General features: G+C 38.2%; 1 protein-coding gene across 1 annotated transcript in view; it reads left to right on the top strand.

Annotated features, from left to right (window-relative positions):
- SQLE (squalene epoxidase) overlaps positions 1–12,308 on the top strand; it is a 16,703-nt gene extending 4,395 nt beyond the window's left edge. The window contains exons 4-11 of the mRNA XM_009647975.2: positions 2,423–2,519; positions 5,641–5,754; positions 7,418–7,589; positions 7,875–7,970; positions 8,514–8,656; positions 9,779–9,875; positions 10,400–10,487; positions 12,029–12,308. Of these exons, the coding sequence (XP_009646270.1) occupies positions 2,423–2,519; positions 5,641–5,754; positions 7,418–7,589; positions 7,875–7,970; positions 8,514–8,656; positions 9,779–9,875; positions 10,400–10,487; positions 12,029–12,221 (1,000 nt within the window). The 3' untranslated portion in view covers positions 12,222–12,308. The remainder of the gene's footprint in view (positions 1–2,422; positions 2,520–5,640; positions 5,755–7,417; positions 7,590–7,874; positions 7,971–8,513; positions 8,657–9,778; positions 9,876–10,399; positions 10,488–12,028) is intronic.
- The last annotated feature ends 323 nt before the right edge of the window (positions 12,309–12,631 follow it).

Below are 12,631 nucleotides of genomic sequence, written 5' to 3' on the forward strand. Positions count from 1 at the left end.
CCCAGCCGAAACCAGGACAAGCAGCGACTTCTTCTCAGTGAGCAATATGTAGAACTTCTTTGGTCAGAAAGGAGTGGCAAATCTGGTATAATTTCTTAGAATCATAGAAGGGTTTGGGTTGGAAGGGAACTTTAAAGGTCATCTAGTCCAATCCTCCTGTAATGAGCAGGAACGCTTCTTTTACTTTTGCATGTTGTTCTGCTTTTTCTGATAACAAGAAGTCAAGTAAAATAAGACTTCTTTCTTCCGTTGGTGTTATCTGTGATGCCAGAAACCAAGCTTCTTTTACTTTTGCATGTTGTTCTCCTTTTTCTGATAACAAGAAGTCAAGTAAAATAAGTAGAAAGGAGCACTAAATGGAGGTAGCAGTTAACCTCTGTTTTACAGAATCTTGAAGACACCTTCTCTTCCTAATGAAATAAAAACTATTGTTTGGCATTTCCTCTTTAACTGATTGCTATCTTTTATACAAGAGATGAGAAGGAAACTTTCATTGAAACAGAATAGATTGTAGGTACTGGTTTCTGTGGGGTGGTTTTTTGTTTCCTCTTTTTTTTTTTTTTTTTTTTTCCCCCCCCTTAAATAGTGCTTACAAGGGAAGCATGGCTTTATCATCTTCTTACCTTACATGTCTTTACTCTGAACTGGAAAATTGCATTCTCCTATCCTACCTGCTGTATCATATGAATTATTAAAAGTAGCACTAAAAGATATCAGCTTTGTAGAGTTAAAGTTACAGTTAAAGCTACAGTTAAAATTAATGACAACTGCATTTGCTAGCTATAAAAGCTAAAGCTCTGTTGTTGAGTCTTCAGGTTCAGTGAAATTTGGGCACCTGTTTAACATATGGGAAAACTCCAGTAACTGCATACAGTCTTTGAAGCAGAATCTTACAAAAGCTAATGTTTGTGACTTGAATTAAATTTTTTCCCCTTTTCCCACACTCTCTTTAATGTTAATTTTGTGTATGTTTGCTTTCCATTTTAATTGTAGCATAGAAAACTGCATGTTACATTAAGGTGTGGGAGAGATCAAGAACTCTTAATAGTGCCATGAGGCTTTGTTTTTCATCTCATAACTTATGAAAATATAGGGCATAATCATTGCTGATTAATATATCCTCTTTATAAGTACCAGGCAATATGAATGTATTTCAGGTGAGTAAAATTAATTTTGCAGAGGGAAGAGGTAGGGCATCATTAGTTAATTATTTTTATAGTGGGTGAGAACCAGAAAAGGAAGTGAGCGCTTACTCAGATAACTGCAATGACAACGATAAAAGAAATTTAAAGCGGATAGGATCTGCAGAACTCTGATTCACCTGCTACTAACTTGACATGTTGCTGCACTCCGTTGCTGTTGAAGTTTCTGTTGGTGTGCTTACGCATAACCATTCATGTTTTGATACAGCAACCTGCCTGTTGCCTGGCAAATTAAGCCAGTCACGATCTGCTCTGAAGTTTCTGTGCTGGCTGACATGTAGAAAAGACATTAATTCAATTGCTCATGTTCCCTCTGAGAGCCTAAAATATCAAGCTGTGGTATTCTCATGTGGACTTTTAACTCATTTTTCCAAGTTGTGGAATTCCATCTGGGTATGAAAATATTTGTGAGGGAGAGAGTGTCCATTTTGAGCTGCTAAAGTCTGAACTGCTGGGATCAGGTCTAACAACTCAGACCCAAGAAGGGATTTAAGTTTACAGAGATTTAATTTGTGAAATGCAAATAGCCCTGATTGGGAGGTGGAAGTTGAGGATGCCCAGTTCAAACTCCAAACATAAGCATTAGCAGAACTTTAAAAGCATAAATAGCCAATTAATATATATATATATCTCTTGTATTCCTGAGGTGAAAAGCTAGGTGTCTCTGTGCTGAACAGGTGGGTTAGATTATTTTGGACTACTCTGAGAATTAGGTATCTCACTTGTATCTAGTGTCCATGTTAAGTGCTGAAGTACTACTTCAGATCTTGCTCCTGAATTCTACTTAGAATTGGGTCTCACCCTCACTGTCAGTGTCTCCCACCACTTAGTGGGGATGACTCAGTCAGCTGCCTGATTTCTAATCATTATTAGGTGTCAGACTCCTCTCTACATCTCTCACATGGCCATGGAGCACCTGAAGCACAACTGGGGATTCTGCTAAGTGGTCGGGTGTTTAAGATGAGTACTACATTTTAGAATATTCTCAAGTATCAAACCAAATGGTAGTGTTGAACTGAAATTAATGGCAAGCACTTTTTGACATTCAATGTGGCTTCTGAGGATGGTCAAGAACACATCTTTGTCTGTAAAATTTAAACAGTGTGTTGGCAGAGACAAGATGAGTGAAAATCTTGTTTTTCCTTCTGTGTCTAGGACCTTGAAATGTTGTTATCATTAATCCTCTTCCATTCTGTTCTAACCCCTCTATTTTATTTCAGTGCAAAATTCATTGAGGGGACTGTGTTACAATTGCTTGAGGAAGATGATTGTGTCGTGGGTGTTCAGTACAAGGACAAAGAAACTGGAGACACTAAGGTAAGACAGTTAAACTATTGAGAAAATTGAGGGTTGGTATATATGTATAAAAAAATTTTAAACCCCTCTATTTCTGAGCACTGGTATAGAAATAATGCAATTATCAAGAAAGCAAAAGCTTTAATAAAGGGAGATGATTTTCTAGTGGATACAGTCCCAGCGTATGGGAATCCTTGTTATAACTTCTTGTGCAGCTTCTCCTTTCAATGTCTCTGGAGAATTCAGTTCATTATTTATTTCAATATTCATATGTCTGGAGCTTAAAATCTTTTGAGAGTTACTGGTGGAAAAACCAATATATTAGGATTTATCCTTTGCCTGTGTGTAACAGTCTACACTTCCATGTACACTTCCATCGGAGTTCTAGACTATTTTAATTGCATCACTGATTTGATTAATGTTCTTTGCCTCAAATAATGCTAAACTGTTGGCTAAATGCTATGAAACTATATGAACTTGCAATAAAAAGTTTAGGAGAGAACAATGTAGGTAGAATCTGTGTGCTGAGGTTCTGGATATACTGCCCATTCTCTAGAAAAGCCAAACTTGAAATATCCTTTGTTGGCTTTAAAATTGCTTTGCTGCCTAAAGTTGTGTAGCCAGTATGTTCAGATGTGCTCTGATGGGGAACATGGGAATCTCCTGTCTACGCTCTGCTGCCTTCCATACAAGATTGAGAAAGTTCCTGAATTGCAAGATCCCGCTCTGAGCATTACTAACAAAATCTCTCATCTTTAGGTCACTTAGAAACAGAAGTGGTGGTATAAAACTGTATGTAAAAGAGCCTTTTAAAAGTACATGCCCCAGATGTAGGAAAGCTGGTGTTAGACCCTCCTCAGGCAAAAGGCATTTCAGCCCACTTGGTGGCACAGTGCTTTAAGTAGGAAGCTGTAAGAGAGCTGAGTGGAAACAACATCCTTGGCCCCTCTCCAGGTAGCTGGAGGAAGGGGGAGTTCGAAGTCCTGTTCCTTGGTCTGTCTTACATGTAATGTAAAATGAATAAAACTGTATTAGGAAATCTACTCTAGTAGTCATTGAATCACACGTGGGTATTTGAAAGATAGGGAGTTTGGAGAGGAGGAGTTTTGGGGGGGAGAGTGAGGTGGTTTGGTTTTCTTTTTTTTTTCTTTCCCCAAATCCAATTTGCTTTATCATTCAGCAATGTCGAAGGGTTTTTGGGGGGGGTGGTAGAATGGAATTGTGCGTATTTTGCTTTGAGATCTGTTTTTAGGCTTTACACATTTATGGATGTTGTTGTTTTAATTTTAAGTGTGACTTATTTGACCAGAAGTAGGGTGACCAGTGGTTTAGGCTGCATCTTTCCTGAAAGCCTGGATGTTGTTCTTAAGGCTTTGAGTTTCCTGTCTGTATAATGGGGATAAGCAAATTCATGTTTTGCTCTGAATGGTCAAGTTCTGTTGCTGGAAAGAGCCATTTCATTTGCTGGCTTAGATCTCCTTTGACTGTAGAAATTCAGCTTAAGAAATTTCCACTAAACGTTTCTTCTTAACTGTGTTTCCCTACCTGTGACTTTGTACAGCTGGGAAACTACTTAGGGAAAAAAATGAAACCCCAAACCCAAAGCCTGTTTACATTCCTTAGCCTGCTTTCATAAAGAAGGGAGGCTGACATACGTTGTGTGCCTGTGTTTTTCTGTTTTCTCCATCCCCGTTGTCCGCCACGTTACCTTTGAGACTTTTATTCTCTTAAATGAGGTTGAAATTAGCCAGTATGCTAAAAATCAACTTATAACATTTATCAAAACCAGATAACTGAATAGAGTAAAGGTCTTAGTATGTTGACTGTGGAGAAATTGTAGCATGAATGTTCGGATCATTAGACACTAGGGAACCCATATGGGCAGGTGACCTTGCTCTAATTGCAGGAGTAATTAGAGCTTGCAATTGTCTGAGACAAGAATCTGTAGACAGGTTTTGTTCGCTCTACTCAGGAGCTCACTTCTATAAGCTCAGACACCATAAATGTCTTATTTTACTTGGCTCTACCCTCATCTGGTTTTGTCCGACTTCCTTTCACACAGCGAAAGATGTGAGGGTTGTGTGACAAAAGTGACTGAGTCCCTTCCTGGGCAGCAGAGAGCTGCTCGCAGGGGAACCCATTCACATACTGGCTCACCAGATGCTTCCATCCAATAGTAAAATATTTTCCAGGAGTATTAATGAAACAGCGTGCTTTTTTTTGCCTTGTTATTTAGATCCTGAAGGCTTAAAAGGAAAACAAGGGTTTTTTTCAGTTCATGCCAAATGTGTGAGATTATTGAAGGCCAAGGACTAATGCTCAGTATAAATCTATAGTCGTTTGCAGTTGAATCACTGAATATACTGACACTGAGAAAGCTGTAGGCAGAAGGAAGCATCTACCTCTAAATGATTTCTAGCATGATAATGTTGTTATATTACTGTAACAGCAAAATGCTTAAAAATATATTTTAATAATCAGAATAATTTGCTTATGCTAGACAACAATGTGTGTGTTAAACAGTAGGAATTTGTGCATACATTGAGGCTGAACCTAATCAGTTTTTCCTACATTTTATTTTGTATTTATTCTATATACACTATTTGTTCTTATAGTTCCTAAGTATACTAGGAACTGTTCAGAGTTCTCTGCCTGGTCTTTTAAAGAAGATGTTGGTATGCTTCCTGCATTTCAGTTAGTTACGCTTTGGTTTATTTTTGTTTAGTTGCTTATGCATGGTTCTTTAAATTAAAATTTCTTCTTTGTTTTCTTTTTTCTCCTGAAGACCATTATAGGCTGGAGGAAGTAATTGCTCTGCTTTCTTGTCTTTTTTTTTTTTAAGTCCCTGCGCAGTCCCCATAATGATGTTATCCAATTGCATGTCTAAAAAAGCTGGAGTGTATTGTTAGATCAACTTTTAGAGGAAATAGAGATAAATATGAATATGAGGAAGGAAAAAAATACTGTATTTCTTAATACATATTATAAATATGGTCTGTGATCCTCTTGCACGTTTATTGTTTTGTAGAACATCAAATGCGCAATTGAAAAGGAGAGCTTGGGAGCTGTTTCCCACTGCTCTGAAGCAAAATGGAAAATGTTATATATTTTTTTATTATTATTATCTTTATTTATGCTGCAGGAACTTCATGCACCACTTACTGTTGTAGCTGACGGACTTTTCTCCAAGTTTAGAAAAAACTTGGTCTCCAACAAAGTTACTGTTTCATCCCATTTTGTTGGTTGCATTTTGAAGGTAACTTTTATGTGTAATACTATATAAGCGAGTATGCTACCGTTTCTTAATGCGGGTCTGAATTTCACCAATTATGTTGTTGTTCATTATCTTTTCCAACAGAATCAGTTAGAACTATGGTTTTAGGTATTTACCCAGCTGTTTCATCAGTTTCTGGGTCCCTTTGAGGAGTGCTTGGAAATTTCGGTGTATGTTTTTAACTCTTAAATTATTGATACATACTTTGTCCCAGCTCTAGGATAGCTGAAATTGCTATGTCAGACTTGACATATTTGATTCAGTTACAGATCAAATTTTCAACTCTTAAAACACTTTTAAGTAACTGTGAGCTGGTTTTGATGTGGTTTTTTTTCTTTGTTTTTTCTTAAAGTGGATATTGTTGTTAGATTTCTGGTTTTAAGAGTGGACTACAGTGTTAATCTTAACCATACCATTAATCTTAACCATTCCATCTTAACCATTGAACAAGGGAGGGTTTAAAAGAAACTGGAAACCAGATTAGGATTCAATATAGCTAGTTTAAACTGACCACTGGACTCACTAGAATAGTTCATAGAAAAATGTATTTTTTTTTAAAGAAAAAATGTTTCAGCATCTCGTATAAGGTATGCTGTGTGCTATTAGTGCTGTATCTTTTATAACACTAATCTCTGGATTAGAGATAGGCACCACTGTAAAGATGGAACCCAATGTGCAAAATTATTTCCCTGGGTATAGGTGCTTTGACTGGTTTGCATTAAGATATTGGTGACTAAGATGGTGACGCTCATTTTTTCCCAATACTTACGGCACTTGTTCAGGGAGTGGAAATCTTGAGTTCTAGATCATCCTAGCAGCTGTGGGTCAAACCACCTGTGGTTTAGACTCCTGAAGACTACCCAAACTGTGCTTCTGCCCTGAAGGTGGGGTACCTTGTAACCAGGTACATATATACTTTCAGGACCTATAAACTTTTAAGAGAGAAAGTGGGAGTCTATGTTGGTAGTTGGGTGGTTGGAGAATTCAGGTAGGAATCCTGGCTGGGTCTTGCCCTGCGTGGCTGCTGCAATAACCACTGGATTAACAGCAAAACCAACAAAGTTAGAGGGAACCAAAACTACAGAACTTTCCCTGGGCTGGGAAGACTGAATTGGAGGAACTTGAGCAGCTCTTGGGTTCCTACCCCTGCAGTTACCACTGCCCACGTGCCTCCTCTTTCTCTACTTCTGGAAACTTGTTTAAGACCTGGTTAGATAGGACCCTATGATTCTTCCTCAGCTGGTATCTCCATGTAGTCCTATACAGACTAGTGTGTGTATTTCCCTCCTGCCACCTTCTTTCTGAAAAGAAAGCAAAATGATCTTATGGAAAACTACTACGTGGATTACATTACAGGTTTTCAATGGCATATGTTAAATGCTAGTGAGGTGTTCAAATGAAATGTATAACTTAACATACATTCTAGTAAATATTAAAATGTATTGCCAAAAGAATTGTAACTACACTGAAGTGCAACACTTTCTTTTTGAAAACTCTTTTTTCATTTAAAGAGAAAAATAACACAAATTTAATATAATACGGGATTTTATTTCAAAGTATTTCAGAAAATGATTTTGTATATCTGAAGCTTAATATTCTTTCATTAATCAGTCTCAATCTTTCTCCCCCTTCCTTTCTTTTCAAGGATGCACCACAGTTTAAAGCTAATTACGCTGAACTTGTTTTAGCTAAAACTAGTCCAGTACTAATCTATCAGATCTCTTCAACTGAGACTCGGGTCCTTGTTGATATTCGAGGGGAAATGCCAAAAAATTTAAAAGAATACATGATTGAGAGCATTCATCCACAACTACCTGGTAAGCCTAGAAAGATTTCCATCCATAATTGTCACAATTAAATGTGCCAAAAAAGGCACATTTCACTGAATCCGTTGAACTGTGTGGGCTTTTTCCACATGCACAGTTACTCAGTAACCATTCATCCTTCTTCGAGTCCATATGAAATAGCAGTTTGTTTAGCTCACATCTGTAAGGTTAGCAATTCAGAAGGATTATACCTCTAAGAAGAGGTTAAAATGGGTTGTGTGCAATTTATTTTAGACTCTATCTAAGTAGTGTAATTAAGAAATTTGGTTATTGCAGATCACTTAAAGGAACCATTCTTAATAGCAGTTCAGAATGATCGTTTAAGGACTATGCCAGCCAGCTTCTTGCCTCCTTCAGCTGTTAACAAAAAAGGTGTGTATCATGAAATAAAGGGAGGGGAAAAGGCATTATAAACTTCTTCTGGGACTTAAGGCTTTGTTGTCATAGACACATGTTTGTTGTTCAGTACAATTGTCTCATAAGTCTTCTATAAAAAATATTTTGAAAATGTGTACTTTGGGCATAGTTTAACTGGAATGTTTATATTGACACCAGACTTCAAATCAGTGCCTGCTTTATTTTTAAGTTTAAATCACTCAGTTGCTCAGGCTCCTACAAGTGTGGTCTTTTTATGGAAAACTTGATTAAAAAAGGAAATTACCTTGAAAAATGCGCATTTGTGTTTGTCTTCTTTGACACGCACACATGCAGTTAATTTCAACACATCCTTTTTTTCCCTTTTTTCTTTTTTTAATTTCTAGTTGTTATTCATCTTATTTTCTCGTGGGAATGAATTCTTAGTAAATTTTGGGGGATTTTTTTGGTTTTTTTGTTGTTTTTTTTTAAAAGAGGGTTTAAGTTCTAAGATTACATAATGGTCATGCAGTATCCCATTTATTTTTCTATTCTGTCTAGGTGTTCTTCTTTTAGGAGATGCGTATAATATAAGACACCCTCTAACTGGTGGAGGAATGAGTGTTATTTTAAATGATGTTAAAATATGGAGAAGTTTGCTCCAGGATATTCCAGACCTTTATGAAGATTCTGACGTTCTTAAGGTGAAGCTTTATTTTGGACTTGGTTTAGGCAGCTTTTGTCGTAATTTAATGACACATTTATAAGTTTTATGCAACTTGGGGACGTGCAAGTTATTAGTGAAGCACAGCTCTTTTCAAAGCTTTGGGTAGATTAGTCACACGTTAGGCATTCACCGCTAAGCAGAGCTGTGATTTGTGAGTGCTGTGTATGGCTGTGTGGCAAAAGGCAGATTCAAAACTGTGCTTGCTGACCTGCTGTGTTTTGCTTAAGGAGACTGGTGTGCTGCATCTAGTCAGCATGTTTTGCTGCTGTAACCTGATATTCCCGTGTTAGTGTATTTATAACGTAGATTGATCTTAAATGGGGTGGATTTGGACCATTACACTTGTGTGAGTGGTACTTAGAGAATAATGAGCATGTGTACCAAGTTTTTCAAGACGCATCCCAATGCTCCGCTAGCCTCTTGACTGCTGCATTAATCTCAGAGTTGTAGGTTAGAAGACATCCTTCTTTCCCAGGAATCAGCACCATCAGTGTTGACGCTGGGTTTGTTTTTTCAGTGAGATTTATACCCCGACATCTGATGAGTAGATAATAAGATTTCTTATTTCTTTGCTGTTTTTCATCGGGTTAGGCATATTGTCTTGGCTAAATTACAGCTAGAATAATTACAGGCTGCGAGTAAATTATTCAAAACATGTATTTGAAAATTGAGAAGCACTTAGAGGGACAGTGAATGTCAGGACAATACAGGGTTTACCTGACCAAATGCAGATACTTCCGTCTCGGCTAGTTCCCTCAGACTTTCAGTTATTTCCTACTTATTCTCAGTCAACAGAGGGAACTAAGTGAGTCTTATCCTTCAAGTTTCTGGCCTACCCCAGCCACCCACTGTAGGATGAGATGAAACACACCCTGGAACTATCTTTTTTTTTTTTTTCCTTCCCTATATTTAGTGTAAAAGGAGCCTAGGTAACTGGTTCAACAAGTTTCCAAAGTTCCTTAATGGAATTGATCTAGTGTATCACTAAATCCACTCTACATTTTCATGAGTATGACTTGTACCACCTCTTTGGGAATCTTCTGAATGCTCTTCTGTATTTACTGACAGAAATACTTTTTTTTTTTTTTCCTCTTTTCAGGCAAAAAGAACATTTTACTGGTCAAGAAAAAAATCTCATTCTTTTGTAGTGAATGTTCTTGCCCAGGCACTTTATGAACTCTTTGCTGCTACAGATGGTAAATACATTTTAAAGATAACTTCTGACTAATTACAACTTGGTAAATAAATATGCCTGGGGAGGGTATGTGTACGGGTGTGAGCATACATCCATGTGTTTGTGTGTATATATTTATATACATGTGTGTGTATATCTGTATATTGATATATATTGAAAATATATCAAAGGATTTTAATGAGTTAGCTTGTGTTCTCTGCCCAGTTGTTTAGTTCTAGTGTTATAAACTGAGTTTTAGTAATGTGCATGCAAGTCTGGAGTTAGTATTAAAAAAACAAAACCAAAGAAAAACCCTACAAAGAGAAAAAACAGAGAACACTTGTTCTTGTGTCAGTTACTATCCAAGAATGTGTAGATATTCTATAAGACTATGCTTTACTTAAATAAAACTAGCTCAAAATCCAGCTGATTTGAACAGAACAACAACGACCAAAGTCCTGCACTTAATATCACCGTTGTGTATGCTGAAAAAGTTTTTGATATGTGTTGAATATGTTTGTTGAGTCATTTTAATTCATTTTGTAGATTCCTTGCATCAGCTAAAGCAAGCCTGTTTCCATTACTTCAGACTTGGTGGAGAGTGTGTCTCAGGTCCTGTTGGATTGCTGTCTGTGTAAGTGCAGCCTGCTGGTAACAGTTAAAGAGAACCGGGTTGAGTGTTGTGAGCCTCTTTGAGGGTCTGCTTTGCTCCCAGTTGGTTGGCTCTGCACAGGGAGAATCACGGAATCATTTAGGCTGGAAAAGACCCTTAAGATCATAGATGCCAACCATCAACCTAACACTGCTGAGTCCACCACTAAACCATCTACCCATCTTTTAAATACCTCCAGGATGGGGACTCAACACTTCCCTGGGCAGCCCGTTCCAATGCTTAACAACCCTTTCGGTGAAAAAACTTTTCATAATGTCCAGCCTAAACCTCCTGTGGTGCAACTTGAGACCGTTTCCTCTTGTCCTATACCTAAACCTCCTGTGGTGCAACTTGAGACCACTTCCTCTTGTCCTATCACTTATTACTTGGGAGAAGAGGCTGACACCCACCTCGCTACACCCTCCTTTGAGGTAGTTGTAGAGGGCGATCAGGTCTCCCCTCAGCCTCCTTTTCTCCAGGCTAATCCACCCCAGTTCCTCAGCTGCTCCTCATCAGACTTGTGCTCCAGACCCTTGACCAGCTTTGTTGCTCTCCTCTGAACACTCTCCAGTGCCTCAATGTCCTTCTTTGAGTGAGGGGCCCAAAACTTAACACAGGATTCGAGGTGCGGCCTCACCAGCACCGAGTACAGGGGCACGATCACCCTGTAGCGCTGCATGGGGTTGTTGTGACCCAAGTGCAGGACCCGGCACTTGGCCTTGTTGAACCTCATACAGTTGGCCAAGGCCCATCGATCCAGCCTGTCCAGATTCCTTTGTAGAGCCTTCCTACCTTCAAGCAGATCAACACTCCTGCCCAGCTTGGTGTCCACATGAGCCTATATTTTTAGGATTGTATTAAAGGTTGCAGCTTTATTAGAAGCTATGTGTTTAAATGCTGACTCTTTTTGTTTTGGGTTTTTTTGCAGTTTTTTTTTTTGTTTTTTTGTAAAAAGCACCACTAAAAGCTGCAGAGGTTAATGTAGGTGGCATGGGAGTTTGAATGAGGTAGAGGGGTCCAGAGTAGCAGAGGAGCTGGTGGAGACGTTTCATGCTTGTCAAGTTGAGAACAGTAAAGGGTGAGGTCTTCCATAAAAGAGCACAAGGAAATCGGTAACTATGAAAGTGTTCTGAATGACCCCTCAGAAACAGGAGAATGCACAATAAATCATGTGACTCTGAATGTGTGCATTTATATTTCTCCCTTTTTGGAATGAGAGCTAAAACTGATGGAGCCTGTTGAGAATAATCCACTGGGGGTTGATGAAAGCAGGCACAGGCCACTGGAAGTGAAGAGAAAGCAGCAGCGTGTGGTGGCTGTACTGCAGCGAGGAGTGCAGGGTGTGTAGCAGCTCCCAGACAACCAGGTTCATATTTTTAGTTGAGACAGCAGGACCAGAGCTGCCTAGATCAGAAGACCGTGTGTAATCTTGAGTGGAGATGTCTTATTTGTGAAATGAAAATTTGTCAGTGCTTTATGGTTCTTCTTTATTTACATGTTTTATCTATTTATTTTTAATACAGGTTGTCTCCTAAACCAATGGTATTGATTGGCCACTTCTTTGCTGTGGCATTATACGCTGTGTATTTTTGCTTTAAGTCAGAGTCATGGATCACCACGCCTCGAGCATTTTTCAGCAGTGGAGCTATTCTTTACCGGAGTTGCTCTATAATATTTCCACTTATTTACTCTGAAATGAAGTATTTAGTCTATTAAAATCCAGGGGCAAGTGACTGGAGGAAGAAAACACGAAAATCACGATGCCTTGAAAATCGTTGGACGTGTACTACTTAATATTGTATTATGTTTTCTTCTCTTGAAAATGCGATTTCCTTGATAAGGATTTGACTTAATTTTGGTTTTGTGGTTATATACATATATATTATATGTAAATATTCTTTTCTTTGCAATTAAAATTCAAAAAGGATTTAGCTGTTTACAAGGGCCATAATTAAGTGTTGACATGTGATAGATAGTTGCCCGGTTTGTCAGAATTTCATTCCTTGCTTTATCCATTGCTGAGTGCACCACTAATATGAATAAACTGAAAAGTGAAAACTCTAAACCACATGCTGCTATTATCCTTCATGCTTTTTTTCTGCTCAGTAGTCCCATAGAGTCTTTCT

This window comes from Egretta garzetta, unplaced genomic scaffold, assembly GCF_000687185.1.
Source record: "Egretta garzetta isolate BGI_Z169 unplaced genomic scaffold, ASM68718v1 scaffold50, whole genome shotgun sequence".
Classification (NCBI taxonomy): Eukaryota; Metazoa; Chordata; class Aves; order Pelecaniformes; family Ardeidae; genus Egretta; species Egretta garzetta.